This window comes from Lepisma saccharinum, chromosome 4 (genome assembly GCF_977018435.1).
Source record: "Lepisma saccharinum chromosome 4, izLepSacc3.1, whole genome shotgun sequence".
NCBI classification, from domain to species: domain Eukaryota; kingdom Metazoa; phylum Arthropoda; class Insecta; order Zygentoma; family Lepismatidae; genus Lepisma; species Lepisma saccharinum.
In genome coordinates this window covers 53,824,378-53,844,552 of record NC_139232.1, presented here as the reverse complement: position 1 = coordinate 53,844,552, position 20,175 = coordinate 53,824,378, and the positions used below count along the sequence as shown (strand labels likewise).

Here is a 20,175-nt window from a genome sequence, read left to right as displayed (position 1 = left end):
TTGTTGCAGCCGCAGATGTTTCTCTCTGGTTCCAAACACATGATTTTATCACATCTACGTCCTGTGGTTGAACTCGCGTGTCTTTCCATTGCCCAGAGTTTGCATTCCTGCGTGACGTCAAGGTAGCCCCGCGAGACGATTGGTCGGGCGACACGTTGTGCGCAGAGGATCGTATCCGTTGTTTGGAGTGCCAGCGCAGAACTTCAGTTCAGTACGATCAGAGAGATCAGTTGGTGTCAGTGAATGGTGAAGGTTGCTTGTGTTGTATGTGGTGTCAGGACGTGTAGGCCCTTTGTGGCAATTTGGCATAACCAGTGTGGACGTACATGGACGAGTCAAAAGTGTTCTGAACAAATTTCATCGCTGAAATAGTGTGTGTCTTCTGCGGATGGACAGTTTTCTTTACCTGTTTGGAACGGAATGCGAGAAGTCATTGGCATAGACAGCGGTGGGCAAGATAGTGGCAGAACGGATTCGAACAGGGTCCCCAAGATGCCAGGCATACAACTGAGTTCGGAGCAACCAGGATATTTGCTTCTACCGGCGGACAAGTTGCAGAAGCTTGTGTGCAATGAACCAATAGAGAAATATTACGAGGTTGAAGACCAACCCTTTGCTAGGTAAGTGTTAAATTTTATTGTCTTGTTGAGTTTGAAGGAACAGTGAATGTCGGCGTTGTTTCAATCATATTTTGTCCACTGCCAAAAGCCGCGATATAACGAACATCACGCAAGATATCAATGTGTCATTTGACGTAATTAGTTTGCAAGGACGAAAGTTGATCGTGAACTGATGGAAACAAGGGCATTTACGTTTAAATGTCACAAAGATTTCACATTATATAGTGTGTGACGTAATTTGTATCAAAACTTATCGCAAAGCATTCGTAATGACATGCCTTTGCACGGAATGAACTTGATAATTTCAGCTTGTTCATTTGAGAATGTTTCTTGTTACGAATGTATGTTTAGAATTAATCTCAAGCTAGTTATCACTATTTTCGTACATTAGTCGCACGTCTTGTAAACGTTAATCCAATTCGTTATAAACATCTAGAAATAACGAATTCAAATCGACACGAATATTAACAACTCTTCAGAGCATTTGTATTAGACATATAATTCGAAAATTGGAAACATCAGCGTACTTTATCGAAACTAGAAACTTTCGGAAAAGTTACTGTTGAGATAGGTCCAAGTTTTACACAAAACTACTTTTTTCAGGCGCCTTTAAAGTTCTTACTTTAGTAGTTGTTGCGTGCGTTAAGTAAGAACGTTTATTTGAGTTGAAATTGCAACAGAAGGAACATCGCTGCAAAACACTAAAAACATTAGAACCTGCATGCTAAACAGTGGGGCACGCCTTTTTGACTTGCGAAGAACAAGTGATGTGGAAGGCCTTCTAGCCTGGTGCCTCTTATGCGACAGCCTACTGCATTAGGCTCGATCACTTCGACTGTTATCGCTTGCTCCTTATTAGGCAGCTTGCTCGTGCCAAAAGCGACCCTGCCCAGTTTTGTTGCCAGCGAGGTTGATCTGCATAGTGGATTTTTGCACGGACTCGAACGAGAAAATAAAAGTACCCAGCTGTTGGTGAGCGTTGGCCCGGGCGTTTTAAAACTAGTTGTGCCCACGAGACTAGTTTTTTGATCTGTCGTAGATTTACTGTCCTGAATTATTATCCACGCAAAGTTTTCATGCGGAAGCGGGATATTTTCTTCATGAAATATTCAACTAGTTTTGCCCTGGCAATGCAGATTTTTAAGCCTCGCTAGAAAAAGAATTGCTGCACAATAAGAATAACATAAACCTAAATCACAGAAAAATAGCTCTTGGATGTAAAGATGCACGTTCTTGTAACATTAATCCGTATGTACCCCATTTTAACATCGACACACTGGTACAAGAACAGAACATGTCACGTGAAGTGAAATGTTTCCCGAAGGTCCACTTTATTGTGTACTGCCGGTACGGAGCGAATACATGCATAATGGTTCTTTCCTTTGTGAAAATTCATATAATTTTAATAAATTCATTATAGTATATTTACCTTGTGAAGTTCTATGGTGTAGGTAATAGCCTAGTTGAACACGAATATTGATTCGTGTGAAGATTTAGATCATCGAGATATAGCCTATCCCTAACAGTACATAGTTTATCAGCCCTACGCCAGTTTCAACTGCAGCTACAAAGAATGTAGCACCTGGCCATCAAACACCGTTAATTTAAAATAATTCAGTATTTCGTCTCTGGGAAAATACGTTCCGATCTACAAATGCTCTGCAAAAGATTTTCCGCTTTCCAACGTGTGAAATCTTGTTGCGCGAATGCTTTCGGTCTGAACTTAGGGAATTCCCAACCAAACATTGTCACCTATTTCCGTTAGATTTCACGCAGGGATGAGTACTAACTACGCTTTCGTTATGCACGTCACAAAATTAGGATTGTCACTTCTATGTCATTGCAGTCGCAGGGGTTTCAAGTTTCCACGCAAAATCGTTTATTTCACAAGCTAAAATTTATTTTCGTGGCATTTGGCGACCTACGTATAGCATTTAAGGTGTTAAAATTGAAGTAGTCAAACTTGAATTCCATACAAAGAAAGTCAATAAACTGCTCTTTTTTTGACTGCCCAGCAAAGTAGAGTAATGCTTAATGTATTCTGAATGTATTTAAAACAATTCTTCACTTTTGCTTGCTACATATCTTGTGAGCTGAAGTATTTTGGTAAACCTCAAACCTACGTTGATATTGCTAGTATACTGAGAGGAATCGTGCCTTTAAATCTAGAATAAAGCATTCTTTGTGGTTATTTTCTCAAGTGTTTCATTAAAGTATTAATCTTTCTCATCGTCGCGTTTAAACAGAGGAAAAAGGGCCACACAAGATAAACAAAACGCAATAAAATATAATATAAATTGCTTGGCCAAAGAAATTAAATCTTTAAATATTCCACCAGTGTTCGTAAAGAAAAATGCACCATAACCAGAGAATTACCATCGATAGATTAAAACAGGCGCTAAACTATATATGTCTCATTTTGCGACTCGAGACAAATGATTTCGAACACTACTTGATGCAGTGTGGATTTTGGCTAAGTGTCTGTAGTTTTGTTTGAAACTGGTCGTAAGGCACGGGCATGTAGCCTTTCCGTGATTATTTAACCATTCAGATCATTTCAGTGTACAGTGGTGGAAATAAAACTTCCCCATAATACTATTGGTGTTAAGACTTTGGGGGGAAAGTATTTTTTTCCATGTCATGTTGGTCATTAAAATGAATACCTTTTTGAATACTTACATGTATATAAATTTTAAGTAAATGGCAATCAGTTGACAAAGATCTTGTTTGGAGTGCTGTAGTTCAGAGTGCTAATTAAAGGAGGAATGTCAGACTCTTCCCCCCCCAAAAAAAACCTTTCACGAATATAATAGTCACATTTTATAACGGAAGTTTTTCACAAATGTAATCTCGTTCGTGAAGTAGCAAAGCATAAGTACAATTACTGACATTACACAGAAATATTGTGAAACTCAAAAAATACATAAGAAAATTATTATCAATGTGTAGACTACTTAATTTGTTTACTGTCCACTAAAAAAAAAAAGTTAAAATTATGAATTTAATTGAAGACTCGTTTCACAACATTTGCACAAGAACTCATTTCGGAGCTTCAGTAAATTTTCAACGAATTTAAATGTTACTTTCGTAAAGACTAAGTACTTTGTTGAAAGAGACTTGTGGGCTAAAGAGTTCAAAAAACAATGTAGTAATGTGGTGCATTTATCTAATCCTATCACTCCCTTGCCAGAAAAGACAGTTTTGTTATTGTTACTTGGCGAGATGGTTGAGTGCAAGTTCACCTGTAATTAGCAAGTTTCAGTGGCTCTCCTGTATATTTGTGCCTTGAGGGTTTACTGAAACTTGTTTATTGTAAATCATAATTATCTGACCGGGGGTTAGGATATCCTGGTACCTCACAATGTAAATTCATTGAACCAATCTGATCAATTAACCGGAAATTGGAAAGGGTCGCATTTCCCTACTTGGATGATATCCCCTTTCCTAATTAGCGTTTCTTTTTTGTTACGTCAACTCGTAAAATATGGTTGCGACAATGACTAGGAAGAGAAAAAAAAAACATTCAGTGATGCCAGGCCATAAATTAACTGTCACCGACGCGACGAGCAGAAAGAGAAACTGCAGGGTGTCGCTTCGATCGCCAGGTTTGTCCGCCACATGTAGAGGACAGCGTCTGCAACGAAAGTGTGCAAGGAGACGCTTTCAATCATTCCTGTCACACAGCTACATCGTCCGACATTCCGAGGACTTCATCTTGAATTAATACCTCGGTCTGTTGGTCGCCATCCTGCTTTACAGACACACACTTAACACTTCCCTGAGCCGAAGCTTCCGGAATTTTTTTTTTACATTTACAAACTGGCACAGTAAAAGTCCCAGGAGAGAGTATTTTGCATGGGCATGAAGGCTTGAAAAACCCGAGGATATAGTTTCTTACCCGATAAGGGCCGACTCTTCCTCTGGCATTGGCCTCCTTGTACAGTTTTTTCCTTCGGGGACAACACTGCCCGTAGCCAAGGAAGGAAGTAACACAATTTCTCTTTCTGCATCGCAATGAAAAACACCTGCTTCCGAAATCATGTCGTTTTCATGCCCAGTAAGTGTGAGAGACTCCTAAACAGTCTGCAAGGCCCCTATTTTACGCCACTTGGTTCCTTCCCTGCGTGTTCCAATTCGATACAATTGCGTACCACTGCTACTCGGGAAGCAACCTTGGAAACATCTAATAGGACACAAGCTCTCTGAATGCAATCATTGGCGAAACAAATTAAAAAAGATCATGAAGTAGACGATGCACCGCATCCATAACACCCCTAAGTTCTTATCCCTTGTATTGGAGTTGTTGTTGAGTTCGTTTATAAGCCAACTTTATTCACAGAAAGGTTAATCGGGACTGAACCTAGAGTTTAAAGTAGGATCCGAACCATTTGTACCTCCACTGGATATCGAACCCTTGAGCCCTAGATTACAAAGCTATTATGCCCTAGCATTGCTGGCTAAGTAGTTAACGTAACGTGCTACGAAGACCAGAGACCGCAGGAATATTTGCTTGCATAAACTCTTGGACTCATGGAAATGTGTAACATTGTCTTGAGAGAACCACTGCTTCAGTATAAGATGTAGCAGTAATTCAATTCAGAATAGGTTGTCGTCGAACTACCACTGTATGTGTCCCTACAGGTCATGCAGCTTCTCAACAGTGGTTAGTACAGTGAGCTACGACTCAGGGTTGTCGGGTGTTCTTTGTGCCTCATCAAGAATTTCATCATAATACTCCTCTTCATGTTCGCGATTAGCCAAAAGTGACAGAAAAGCGAAGTAAAATAAATCAGATAAGTCAAAGGTTCTCAACAATGGGCCTTGGGAGGGAGATATAAAGAAGACCAGAGCATGGTGCTGATCACAGTACCCCCTATAAACCTTCCTGGCACTGTGCAAATGCACATAATAGAGCATTATTTTTGCTTCATTCTGTTACGGTATATTAATTATACTACCTGTAAATCCAAACTAAATGGCTTTGTCTGGAATTTTCTGAAGGTTTTAAGAGTAAATTTAGCCAAAATGACTATAATTTGTGAGTTTGCGAAACATTTAAAGGAAATGTTGAGAAAATTTTGGCGTGTGTTGAGTAAAAGTGTCCTATTAGATTACTGGTGGCAGCACATTGCATACTGACTCGGGCCTCACTTTCAAATTGTAGGTTCAGTCCCAATTAGCCTATGTGAGCATAAATTGGACCCATAACAGATTTTGCCAAAGTGCCATACACTCTTGTGAACGCATGTGGCCATTGAGTTCGCAGACGAGTGTGATTGCAATTTCACCAAGGAAGTGGGGCGACGTTTCGGTAAGCGTCACGCAGACATCAGGGAAACTGCTTCTCCAGACGTGTCGTTTCCCATCACCTTGACTCGATCCGTTGGCCCCAAAAGCTGTTCGCCACTGGCGTCTCGTGTTTTCCTCCGATGAAGGCCTTGAGGAGTCGTTTGCTCTGGATTCGAACTGGTCGTCCAGAGACCGAAAGTTCATTAAGGCTAGTTTCAACTTTCCCCCCTTCCTCATTGGCGAAGACAACTTTAAATGGAAAACTAAGAATTTAACCGGCAACATAAATAATGAGATTATTGAACATCACTGATAATTGGTTAACAATAATCAACTTGCAAAGAAACGCCGCGGCCTTTCGCTTGCGTTGTCTAAGTAGGTCATCTTGCGGGATTGTTACGACAGTTTGAGAGCACAGGCTTCATTCTTCAGTCACGCCTGCTCTGGGATTAGCTTAAGATTGCAGCAGCATCAGGAATATTGTAGCAAAGCGTGCTCAGAAAGCTACGGCACTTGTGCACAATGGAAAGCACACTGAGTTTCAAATGTTACTTTGTACAGTCCAAAATTTTTCACCTTGAAGGCGTATGGCTTGTATTTGTAATAGCCTCGAGGGAGTGGGATATGGCTTCTCTTTGTAATAGCCAGTGCAGTGTTTGAGCTTTTAATAATAGCTGGTACAAACAGCGAGGAGTAGGTTATAATGCCACTCTCTAAGCATGACATTGTACGTAGACCCTTGCTAAACTACCTATAAACCTGGTGTTGGGTTGCAAACCTGGATGAAACTTCACGCAGTTTCTTTAAGGCATGTGCAAGTCCGTCACTATAATTTCGAGGATACCTGTTTGGGCGAGAGACCTTAAATTTCTCAGTTGTCTACAATTTCTTACGTTACCCATTTGATGTTGAGCGATCTGGTTGCTTTATAATTAACTTTTTACTACAATACAGACGTATTCAGCTTGATGAGATAAGTCCAGAATAAATTAAATCAAACAAGTCTTTTTTAATATCCAGTATTGACTCATTCGGCTAAATTTCAAAACTTTTATTTGGAGGAAGAGCATCAACTTACCCATTTTTCACTGAATTAAAGAATATCCGCTCACATTATCATTTGCCCTGATTATCCTAGAAAGACTGAAAATATGTCTAGTCCATGTAGAGTGACATCTTCAGTCTAGTAATGTCAACATTTTAAAATGTGCGTCATTTTACGATTCAAATTGGTGAAAATTAATCTTTAGCTGATATCATTGTGCTGTATTTATAACGTTCCGTACAGGCCAGTCTTTTATTCTTTTCGAATGTACACAATTGGAAAAAAAAAGTCTTGAGTATCCTGTGGAGAAAAAAACGAACTATATTCTGTACAGTTCGATTTTTATCCTCGAATTTGTTGCAGAGCATTTAGAGTTTGGGTAGACTCTTCTAAAAATTCGAAGCATTGTTGTTCCTGCTTGAGAGTTTATGGGAGTGACCAACGGTTTTCATTGTGGGCTCGTTTTCAGTGAATCGGAAAGGAAACTCTTCGTCTTCCTTCCTATTACAAGCTGTCAATTATTCTTGTCTGCACGCGGAACTTGTTGGCTCGACGAGGAGGAAGTTGAATGCTCCCACGGTCCTTACTCACGGTCCAACGTGCCTGCGATTGTTGTGTTTTATGGTGGTGTAATTAAAACCTGCTCGTTCATTTGCTGCGTTGTTGCATAATCGTCGTCACTGGAGATGCATCCACTGCTTCAGTGGCGAACTGCATTTTTTTAGGTTTTTGTTTACCCATACTGGTCAGTTTTTGGTGAAAGTTTTCTGTTCGTATGTAGTTCCAAGTTCGAAGTGTGGAGATCATGAAGGAGGTGGTGGGCGTGATATCTGTAACCAGCAACGTAATCCCTCACTTGGTAATTTCCGCTTTGAGCACTGGTTCCAATCTAGTTCGACTTGGAGCACGCTACCTTTACGTATTTGAGACATGTCAGTACTTTGACCTGATTTTCAATAAAGAATTTATCTCCGCCAACAGCATGACATGTTGCTACATTTACTACTGGCATTAATTTCAGAAAAGTTCTGTCTGTTCTCGTGTTTGCTTGGTTCAATGAAGATATTATAGTTTGAGACGCAATCTTTAGGGTGATCACCAAATTTTGGACTTTGGGTAGACGATCTTCATTTATTCTTATGCTAATTGACAATTTGTTAGTTCTTTGGGGAGTCTCAGTGATGAGTACTTCCTCTTCATCCATCCACATACCGATAAGTCTGTACATACTGTCATAGTATCACCAGAAACTCTGTCCACTTTATGCACAGATAAACTAATAGATACTTGGGCTGCAGTTTAGTGGAATCGAGCATTATGTGCCTCCACTGGGGATCGAACCCGAGACCTCGTGATTACAAGGCGACGACGTTACCACGACGCCATCTGAGAGGCCCTAACTCCGTATTGTAAAGGTACTCCCAACAGATTTTCTGTTTGAATGAATATTGGTTTCTGCAAATCTCCGCTCCTGATAGGCACACACTAAAGATTCCAAGTTTCGACTATTGATAGTTTCTCATATCGCAACGTCCCCATATTAGCATTCTACATGTTTAACCCACTAGCTGATACAACGTGTAATTTTTACGCCTCTTTTTTTTTTACCCATGGCAATCCGTTTACCGTTAATGGTATAGTTCCATGCCTACACTTTTTTCGATTCGAAGAATTAATGAATTCAGGAGCCTTACGACCTTGGATCAACTTGCGCCTTGGTGATTCACCACCGATAAGAAGAACGGCAGGAGATACTAGAGGATAGCAGATGTTAGAATTTCCGAAATGGACAGAGCCTTTGTGGCATTCGGCATTCTCTACAACTTTGCCCCAAAAGAGCTGGTCCTCGGGGAGAATGCATCGTAGAGTAGCACGTGACCATCTCCGAGGGCAACAAAGCCGGCATTACGTGACCATATTCGCAGAAGGCGGCAGGCTTTTCGGCTAACAAAGAGCGTATAAGAATTGCAGAAATTCGTGCCGGAAAGACTCCCTTTTTTACTCCTTCCGTTGAAATTGCGGTGCATTGTGGGTGAAGACGTGTGCCAGCTGTGTTTCTTGCAGCTGCCTTCATAGGCTCGTGGCTCTGTCTGGGAGGTTTCCGGGTCAGGGTAATGTGGTCCCCCTCCCCCCAAGTCCGGGGGAACTAGCGGGAATAAAAGCCCTCTTGCTTGAAGGAAATTATCGTCTTCCACAGTAGCTCGACCTTCTCCTCCCTTGCAGCATCCGGAAGCTGGACCCCGAAACCTCTCCCTGTACGAGCTCTGTCACGCGGCGTTGTCAAATTGAACATCCGTTAGGGGACCAGTGTTGGTACACGAGCTTTGTGCGCTTGAGTTGTTATATTCAGTGTAAACAAAGGGATGGGATGTATGTTGGAATAATTATGTGTATTCGAACTTCTTGTGTTCAGATGACGGAGCCGTTCTGTTCCTAAAAGAAATATGGTACATGGTTACTCTTGTACTTTTGTGGGTTAGTGTTTTACATTATTATTCATAGTGAAGGCTTGTGGGATGTGTAAAGGTGTATAATGTGGCTAAGGGAATTAAATGCAGTGCTTGTCAGTCTCCTGTTTACAACAGCTGAGAATATTGAGTTTTCATGAATTGAGATTATGGAAAAGGCATCACACACTGGTGTATCACATGGACTGAATGAAGAATAAACGTGTGTTGGTGTTTTGTTAACCTGAAACAGAAAAAATGCACCCTTTAAGAAATTTGGTAGCTTTAACCAAATATTGGACATTCTAATCAAATGTGCACGATTTCTAAAAAGCCTTTGCTACTGTTGAACCCTCTTTTATTTGTCGTCTTTTCAAACAAATATTTGGTTATCTGTGTTTTTGTGAATTTTGAGTGTGCTGTTTCAACAAACGTTTTCATCTGTGGGGTTCACCGTTGCTATCTCAGATTTGTATTAATACAGTTGAAGTAAATTCCAACAGTTAGAATGACGATGCAGTATTAAGAATTATTGCGCTGTTGGTTTCTAGTAATTGAGCCGGTATCTTGAAACATGCAAACAGACCTTGCCCTTAAAACATTTTCCTTTCTTCTTACCGCATCACAATCTACTGTCGCAATATCTACTTCTTGTTTCAATTGTGCTGTTAAGCTGGGTATTCAATAAGACTGGCAGTCTGATATTGTACGTATGTCAGGATGTCTATCTCTTGCTGAAATCAATATATTTGGTTTGTAGATAAGAGGATTATATGAGGGGAAAAAACCTTTGCTAAGTGAGATCTCACAGCTGCTATCATGTATAATCTCATGCTTAAGCCTCGCTTGTTGCGAAGTTAGACAGGCAAATGACATAGTGGTTTGTAGTAGTGGTCCAAGAATGTTGTGAAGAAGGCTCGTACCTTCATTTAAGGTGGCGGGTGGAGCGCTTTTTAAAAAAAGCGATTCTGCATAATGTGGGTGGTTGACTCTTTCATTTGGACACTACTGATCGTAATGTTAATTTTGATTTATTCATTGATTTGCTTTATTCTACTTCGCCTTTTGTGCCACTTTTGGCTAATTTGCGAAGATGGGGATGAGTGATGATATGATGAAATTGCCCAGGCTGGAATTCGAACCGGGAACCCCTGGCGTCGTAGCGGATGTGCTAACCACTCTACCACGAGGGCGTGATGTGGGTGGTTGACTCTTTCATTTGGACACTACTGATCGTAATGTTAATTTTGTTCTACAGGTGTGCAGGGCTATGGAGAATATAAGTTTCAAAGGAATGTGGAAATCTGAGTATATTAGTCCTGTCTCCCGTGTAACCCGATTTGTCATAATTCTTAATTACTTCTCGTGTATTATTGTTTCACTTAATCATCCCAGTTAGTTCCCTGAGCAGAGTAACTTGGAGCCTAACTTTTGGGGGGAGGGGACAGAACATTAACTTCAGGTTTCAGAAGATTAAAAAATAAACATAATTTTTTTTAAAAAAAAAAACTCTAAATTTTAAAAAAAAATGAAATTTTGTGAGGAGAGTGTAAATTACGCCGATGCTTCCCCTTCCTCCGTTTACAAAGTATGGTGAATAAATATTTTTAATTTTGCAAGGAAATGGTTTTTCATTACTGAATCGTAACCGGGAGTAATGTCTAGGTGTTAATACTGCCATATGCGGGCAACACACACTGATAATGTTGCACCTTGTGACGATGGTCAGATATCCTTTATTCGAATATAATGGCTCTTATCGTCGTAATTACTCTGGAGAAGTAAAATAAATTGTGAAATGCACAAATTTCGAGCCATTCCTCGTAATATTGATCTACCCACACCCAACACGTTAGTGTAGCTAACATATGAATACATAAGTTCATTCATACATGCCTCGTTCATTCGGTTTCCCATGCATCCTCGTGGATTAGACAACACCGCAGCATCTGTTAAGGTCCGCCCTTTGTAAACGTCAATCATTTAACTGGAAAGAGAATGGGTGTGGAACAATGCTTGGAGAGCGCATGTTCCTTTTTTTGAATGAGGCTTGCCAAGGCCACGGTTGTTTTTCTATTTTCTCGCCTTCAGACAAGAGAAGGGGGTTCCCGAGATTTTTGAGGGTTCTTTTGGAGGAATCTGGACGCCTGTCAATAGCGCTGGCTCGTTTTCTTCCCCCCCAGGAGAAGGGAGACAGGGTTTCCCACTCCTGGCAGAAGTGGTTGTGTGATTCATGTTTTGTGGAGGAATTTCCTTCCTGCTCTTGTGTTCGGTGGCAGACACGGGGAGCCGAGTTTTGCGGCAGCCTTTTCTTGTCCTCTTGTCGCGTGAGCATCTGCCACGACAGTTGGGTGGGCCTGGAGGAATTTTGGGATGTTTTCTTTTTCCCTACATGGCAGCCTCTTTATGTTTTCTCATTTCCCATCTTCTTGTTGGCTGCGGCTCATTTTCCTTCCAATTGGCATTTCCGTCTGTTCGCATTTATCTCTTGTCTTCATTTCGAAGAAAAGAAGATCCCTAAAACCCAATGGCATATCTGCACATGCTTGCTCTCGAATCAAATCTACAAGAACATCGTGAATGAGATACTTATCTCCTTTTATGGCGTATAACATAGGGGAGATTATGTACTGCAAGTTTAACCCCCTCCCCCCTTTTCTGAAGCACTCGAAATGGAACTACAATAACTGAATTGTCTTATCTTTCTTGCTTATTCGTTAATGCGGTTTTGTTCGCGATTATTCAGTAATGTGGCTGATTTGTTCGCGATTATTCAGTAATGTGGCTGATTCGTTCGCGATTATTCAGTAATGTGGCTGATTCGTTCGCGATTATTCAGTAATGTGGCTGATTCGTTCGCGATTATTCAGCAGTGCGGCTGCTTCGTTCGCGACTATTCAATAGGCTGTCTGTTTCGTACTTTATTATTCAATAGCGCGGCTGTTTCGTTCGCGATTACATTGCTGGTTTGTTACACATCGACATTTGATATTTCATCCGTGCTCAAGTCCGAAACCTTGACTTCCTACTGGAGTTTCTTTCTCATTTCTCCCATTTGTTCCGTCGCGATTGTGCGTTGCCAGAGCAGCAATTGCGCAATTGTGTTTCAGAGTGGGCGACCAATTTGCAGCAATCTGACAAATTTGCCGTCACAACTATCACATTTCACTTTTCCGCTCCGAACGAGAGCCGGTTGCTGCAATTTGCTAATTAAGCATAATTTATGCAAAGTAAGTTGGCAACGTTTGGTTTTTGTGCCAAGGACACGAAGATGAATGTAGGTACTAAGCGCTGTCTCAGTCTTCAGAGGCAATGGTCATTTAGAATCGCGACCGTTCGAATAAGTGACACTTTTCCCCCCGAGGTAGTAAATTCCAAAGGGGATGAGAGGTGTCATTTTGGCCGCTCGTAATGTACCCCCCTGCCGAGGTCGCAGTCTATTTTGAGGCTCTGACGGGGTTGAATAGCGGTTTTCAAAGCAGCGGCATGGCAGCGAGAAAGTTTCGTTTGATCTGCTCAAAGAGATAATATCACAGGGTGAATGATAAAAACTGAGATAACTTTCCACCTTCTTGAAAAGTTTGTAAAATCTAAAGAGGCCGCCCGGTACTCCTATGGCCTCGCGTTCTTTGTCCCCAAGTGGCCACCAGTGAATTGAATGGGATGAGGAACAATTCAAAGTATGAAGAAAGTGGATGCTTTTGGAGCGGTCGAACGGAATCCACATTTTATGAACAAAATATTTACGGAAGGTCAAGTTCCCATTGCTGAAAGGTGCACGACCCCGGATTGTAGTGTAGAAATAACTGCTGTCATTAGTTCAGGGTCTCTGTCCCAGTAATAATACATATGCCTTAGTTTACGGTTGTCTTCTTCTTTGATGACGTACGTATGGGAGATTATATACTGCAGGTATAATCTCCACCCCACTCCGAAGCGATCTAGAAATGGAACTACAAAAATGAAATTGTCCCATTCAGTCTTTCTTGCTTATTTGTTATTGCGGTTTTATTCGGGGTGCGGCTGTTTTGTTCGCGATTGTTCAGCAGTGCGGCTGTTTTGCTCGCTTTTATGTAGCAGTGCGTTTGTTTTGCTCGCTTTTATGTAGCAGTGAGTTTATTTTGCATGCTTTTATGTAGCAGTGCGGCTGTTTTGCTCGCATCTATTTAGCAGTGCGGCTGTTTTGCTCGCATCTATTTAGCAGTGCGGCTGTTTTGCTCGCATCTATTTAGCAGTGCGGCTGTTTTGCTCGCATCTATTTAGCAGTGCGGCTGTTTTGCTCGCATCTATTTAGCAGTGCGGCTTGTTTTGCTCGCATCTATTTAGCAGTGCGGCTGTTTTGCTCGCATCTATTTAGCAGTGCGGCTGTTTTGCTCGCATCTATTTAGCAGTGCGGCTGTTTTGCTCGCATCTATTTAGCAGTGCGGCTGTTTTGCTCGCATCTATTTAGCAGTGCGGCTGTTTTGCTCGCATCTATTTAGCAGTGCGGCTGTTTTGCTCGCATCTATTTAGCAGTGCGGCTGTTTTGCTCGCATCTATTTAGCAGTGCGGCTGTTTTGCTCGCATCTATTTAGCAGTGCGGCTGTTTTGCTCGCATCTATTTAGCAGTGCGGCTGTTTTGCTCGCATCTATTTAGCAGTGCGGCTGTTTTGCTCGCATCTATTTAGCAGTGCGGCTGTTTTGCTCGCATCTATTTAGCAGTGCGGCTGTTTTGCTCGCATCTATTCAGCAGTGCGGCCGTTTCTTGGACTATACCTACAGTTTGAAGCATAATCGAAATTACTGTGTGTTGCGTCTCCACCGGGAATCAAACCCGGTAAGTGGAAATTTCCATCTTTACGACCCTGATAGGTCAAATAACTCCTACAGAATGTAGGACTGTACATGACATTCATATTTGTTGAAAGAATTGACGATGCAACGATAGGTCTTGCAGTGAGCTGTTTCATTGCTGCCACTTTTCACCATATGCAGAATGAATGGTACGTTACTTTCTTCGCCAGTCAGAACTACTGAAACAGTCTTACAGCTAATTGTGTGCCACTCCCTCATGGCTTTTAAATTGCAGAGTATGAAGAAGAAACGAAGGGGGATTGTCCTTGAAAGGACCAGCTGAGGACCGTTTGCATTCTGCTTCAAGGTTGTCTTGCGGACACTCGCTCTTGTAACCATAATAATTGTCCGTTGGAAAGAACGCTTACCGGGAGAGGCCGCTCGGTAATGTCCTTGCCGTCCCTCCACGTAGTGATGCAATTCCTGCACTCCTAACTGTGCACTTCGGGCTGTGCTCGCGATATGCTTGGGCAGATTTTGCACGGTGCATTAATAAAGCGAGGGTTCACCAAGAATGTCTCGTCTCAGCGTCCTTGGAAGGGAGGAGCGGAATTCGCGTTCGCTTCGACGTGCTCATATAAGTCGCTGTCACGAAGGTGTCCAATGCATCAGCCTTACTCCGGTGTACAAAAATGTACCTTGCGGGGGTTTATGCTGGGAACAGAAATTGTCAAAGGTTCCTCCCCCCCCCCCCCCGTTCTTTAGTGAACGAATTCCACTTATTTTTATTATGGGCGTCTTCGGATTCCTTCGGCTGATAAAATTTGCCTGAAGTCACTCCCGAACAATCCAGAAATATGCATGATGTACGTATCTTCCCTTTCCTCCTCCAAAGTTTGGATTCATTTTGATACTGAAATAGGCTAATAGATATTGGACATCAATTTAGAGAAGGATAGGTACCACTGCAACTGTTGCTCCACCAGGAATCGAACCCTGGACTTTATGATTCGAGTTGAGAGGCTAAGGAAGTTGAGGTTAGGGGTCAGTGGTTCGAAACGTGGGTAATTTCTTGTTTGATTATCGATTGGCTCAGGAATTTAAAAGACGACGTACATGTGTAAAAATATATACTACAATAATGGGTTGGTATCTATCCGTCCTCCGTCGGCCCCCGTTGCGGAGTGGTTAGCACATCACGCTACGACGTCAGGGGTACCGGTTCCGAATTCCGGCATGGGTGTTTGTGAGTGTCCATTCATCAATTTCATCATCACTCATCTCAATCTTCGCAATTAGCCAAAAGTGGCACAAAAGCGAAGTAAAATAAACTAAATCAATCAATATCTTACTACAATTGCGTCGATGTCTCAAGATTTGATCTAAGGTAACATTTTGTATTAATTTTGTACTGTTGCATTCGTGCAAAAAATGTTACCGTTCATACTCTCGTGAAACTATCTTCTTATTAGCTTCAGTTCATGGTTTGAGTGCCAGTTGTTAACACTGCGTGGTTGCTTTTATATTTTACTAGATAGTATTTCTTAAGACCGTGCCCGATACACTGTTAGGAATTACCGCAAAATTTACAATATTCTACCATAAAATTTTAAATCCTCATTACAGTTTTAAAAACGTGACACTTCCGGTTTTCTCATTTAAATTTGATTGATTGATTGAATTGCTTTATTTTACTTCGCTTCTTGTGCCACTTTTGGCTAAATTGCGAGGATGAGTGATGATATGATGAAATTGATGAATGGACACACAAACATCCATGCCCAGGCCAAGATTCGAACCCGAGCCGTCGTAGCGCGATGTGCGAACCACTCTGCCACGGGGTCCGGCTCATTTAAATTTGAATATTCTATCATGCATAAAGATTGATAATGATTACAAATTACAATTGAGTGCACCATAAATATTTTTTGAAATAAAATAACAACTAATATTATATTAATTAGGTTAGATACAATGGTTGTTAATATTTGAAATAACAACCATGGTCAATTTGTTTAACTGTACTTGGATGGTAGCAAAAATTGACCGTATTAATTGTAATTTCTCCAGTCGACAGTTAACTTTTTTTTTTTACACTTTAGGGTAAGATTGTTTTCCTGGATTTAGCAGTAATTTTTGTGTAGAAAAAAGTATTGTGTGTCGTGACCAACAAAAATGGAGGTCACAGGATAACCACTTTCGGTTTGAGACACCATCGAAATTGCTCGGTGGAAGATTTCACGCCTATAGTTTTGATAGAACAACTTTCACAACACCGGAAACTGAGATTCAAGTGTGCGACCAAGCACTTGATACTCATTGACGGCTACCACAACTCTCCCGCGGCAGGAGTTACCTTCGGGACTTGTCCTGGTTAGTACAAACCCAGGTGTTCCGCAACTGAATCGCGTTCCTAGGCTTCGGGAGTAGGTTCCACACCACGTGTTCTTTGGTGGGTGAGCTTTCGCCTTTTTTCGAGGTCTTGTCAACACGGAGACTTGTCTTATCATCCACCTTGCTGCGTTTGGATTCTCTGGCGCTTTCGCCTTCAGTTTCGCATACAGCGACTGGTAAGTGGATGGTGAAGTTGTGGAGGATTAAGTTTTAACTTCGGGATTCAAAGGAGAGAAAAACTGTTTGATGACGCGCTCCTTACAATGCCTTTTACCATTTTTTCCACTGATGACAATGAATGTGAACAAAGTGCCTGTGCAGGCTTTTTTTGTGTGTATCTAACCATGAGATAACAAACTAGTGGTACGCTCCAAGTTGCTACATATTTAAATTTGAGTTTGTTTTTAAGTCCCCTTTATGCACAACTAGGCTAATCGAAACTGGACCTATAGTTTGAAGTGCAATCCGAACCACCGGGTATCGAACCCGGGACCCTTTGAATACAAGGAGTCGACGTTACCACTACGTCATCGGGAGGGCCATATGGATTTAATAATACATTAAACAATGAGTGAAATATATTGGTACTGAGATTAAATCATATGTAAGAAATTGGCCATTCTAAAAGCATCCAATTTGATGGGTGCATAGCCCTCCCCTGTCCGCTTCTGGCCAACTGTGACCACTCCGCAAGCAGTATGACCTTCCCTTGTTCGTTGCTTGAGGAACATTGCTTCTCTCATTGTTGCTTAAAGGCTCATACTGAAATAAACTTATATTCTATTCTCATTTGTGATTGTCCGTGAACCTCAGCTTTCTTGTAAACTATTTTAATTATACGGTCTCTCTCTCGCACACACATTCATATATTTACATATCTATATACACATACATGCTTATATATAATTTGTGGTAACCGTAGGAGGGAAGGGTTACGGAAGGTGACAAATTTAAAGACCACACAAAGTAGTTCAGGGTGTACTGCGGATTGGTCACCCCTGATCTAGCTCCATGAATATGTGGAGTAGATCACATTCGGCTCGCTGTATTCATTCCTCTAGTGCCTAAAGATCAAAAGTTTTAAGAACCTGGAGCTACATCACTACTTATGGGAGCCATTGCAAAGACTTTCGCGCGCAAAAAAAAAAAAAAAAAAAAAAAAAGACAGCGCGTAAGATGAGACATCACCCGATGTTGCATCGTTGCAAGTGGCTGTTGTCTGCAGACAAATAGCGCATTGAAGCCTGCAGCTCCTATGATCAGTCCCAGCCCGCCGCGTGGGTGACGATCGTGATGGTTCCGTGTGATTGCCCATGTGGGCTACCCACCTTTCGAGCGCCTTACGTAATGCCTGGGTTACTATTAGGAGCGCGGCAATAGAGCATTAAAAAGTCCAATAAACGTTCAGAAGCTGCAGCTATGTAATGATGAGTCGGTTGGTATGGAGGTTCCTTTGCACCGTCGGACGCTAGTTCCGGCTCCCTTTTGAGAATGGTGAAGGGAGGTGTTCTCATTTTTCACTCTCCTCACGTTTCATCTTTTCTTCCACCTCTTTGCTAATCGCCCGGGTCCGTTGGCTGCCTTCAACGGACGACCTTGTCCCTGATATCCAGGATCGCTGCCCAACATGGAGGGGACGAACACCTGGTGGTCTTTCCAATGCGTTTCCGTTGTTCGATGTATACATCTGTTGGCCAGCTTTCGCACGGAGGCTTGAACTCGAGATGTTCGACTCACCAACTCGCTAGCATAAGTTGTGCCTTCCTGTATTTCTTTATAGGAAGGTTTTTTGTCCATCTTCACCCTGGACTCCCCCTCGAATCCACCTGTGGACTTGTCCCTTGATCAAGATGTAGAAAAGTACGTACAATAAGGAGGAATAATAATGATAAATGCATAGCTACAACACAGAAGTAATGCTAGATGTTGCCTGGAAGTACGCTGCACGCTGAAAACACCAACAAATGGAAGGATTAGCCAGGGATCCCGGATTCGAATCCCGGGTGTTCTTTGAGTGTGTCTCTTTATCAGTTTCATCATATCATCACTCATCTTCATCTTCGCAGTTCCATAAAAGTGGCAAAAAAACGAAGTAAAATAACAAAAATCAAATCAAATGGAAGGATTCACACTAGAGCCGCGTATAATTCGCCAATGAGTGCGAATAGCAGAGTTCACGTTACAATAAGGGCATTTATTGTTTACACAAGTATCGCATCTGTTCTATATAATGCATGTTGTCTCAATATAACTTTACACGCACAAGTAGTTGATGCCCAGTAGGGCTTCATTTGCAGCCATGCAAAAAAAGATGACATTGAGACAAGAGGTAACATACTTCTCCAGTGTGTTTAATACAAGTAGCTAATTCAATAGTATTTTCATGGCACTCGCTGTACCATGCCTTACCGTTCTTCTCATGGCTCGCAGGTACGACAATTCCCCGTGACACCATACAGATGATGGTGTTCTGTAAATCTCAACCACATTCCCTTACGACTCGCATCCTGCTCATTTTTACGACCATGGATGATGCAACCTTACCGGTCGTATAATTTTTAATAGCCTTGAGCAACAGATTGTAGAACTATGTGTCTGGCGTTTACATGTAATATTAGATTAACATGGTTAACATGTTCACTTAAATGTGTTTTAAATTTTGGCACAGAATTCTTGTATGGGAATCCCTCAGGTAGCGCGACCCAGCTTCCTTGATCGACTGGCAAGACTTCGTTGCTCCGGTTGGCGCGTCTCCATCGGAAGAGCTAAACAGCCAGCAATTAACCCCCCTAACAATGTGATACGCCGTTCATCGTTACTGGAATTCCAAGTTACAGCCAACAGACCGTCTAAACAGCTTCCGTTCTCGCCCAGCTAGGACTTGCTCGACGACATGACTTTGACTGACGTAATCGTACCTTTTGAGGTGGGCAGGTAGCAAAAGATGCTGTTGCGAGGATCTGCCTTTTTATCCAAGATGGCGCCGCTCCCAGCCCTGACCTGTGATTCATGCCGGGACGCGTAGGTGCGTACTTCTTTGTATGGTGCTCGGGAGCAGTCTTTTCTGGTCTGGTTCTGTTTAATTGCTTCGCCACGAGGTGCGATAGCCGGCATTCTTTTTTTTTTCAATGCACCTGCTCAGGTACCATATTTCATGAAGTGCATGAATTAAGATCGGAGATAGCCTGTTTTTTCCTGTGCAGAGAATTTCTGCAGGGAGGGGAAAATATGACTCATCCGTGAGGATGACTGTTATGTTTTTGTATTAGAATAATACTTGTCTTGCAGATTCTAACCGATAGCACTTATTGTCGATAACCATCTTTTGAATTGTCAGTTTCAATCGGTAGATAGTGACTACATCAGTGGGTTGCAAGTGCTTGACGCACCTTGTCAAGAGTTGAAGCGAATAATGCGGAAGTGATAATAATGAGCACATTTGACCAATTCAAGCATTTCTGCGAGACATCCAGAAACGGTTGAATTAGATAACCTGCAGTTGAGCAACACCACTAGCAAAACTAGTTTATCGTGAACTCCTTTTTTTTTCTTTTTTTTTTTTCAAGCTCTCCCTGTAGGAAGCTTGAGTTAAATCACATATTTTTTG

At 41.8% G+C, this 20,175-nt stretch overlaps 1 protein-coding gene across 1 annotated transcript in view; it reads left to right on the top strand.

The window, feature by feature from the left end:
• Nucleotides 1-207: 207 nt before the first annotated feature.
• LOC145986472 (uncharacterized) overlaps nt 208-20,175 on the top strand; it is a 53,170-nt gene continuing 33,202 nt past the window's right edge. Inside the window, exon 1 of the mRNA XM_083120519.1 lies at nt 208-620. Within this exon, the coding sequence (XP_082976645.1) occupies nt 421-620 (200 nt within the window). The 5' untranslated portion in view covers nt 208-420. The remainder of the gene's footprint in view (nt 621-20,175) is intronic.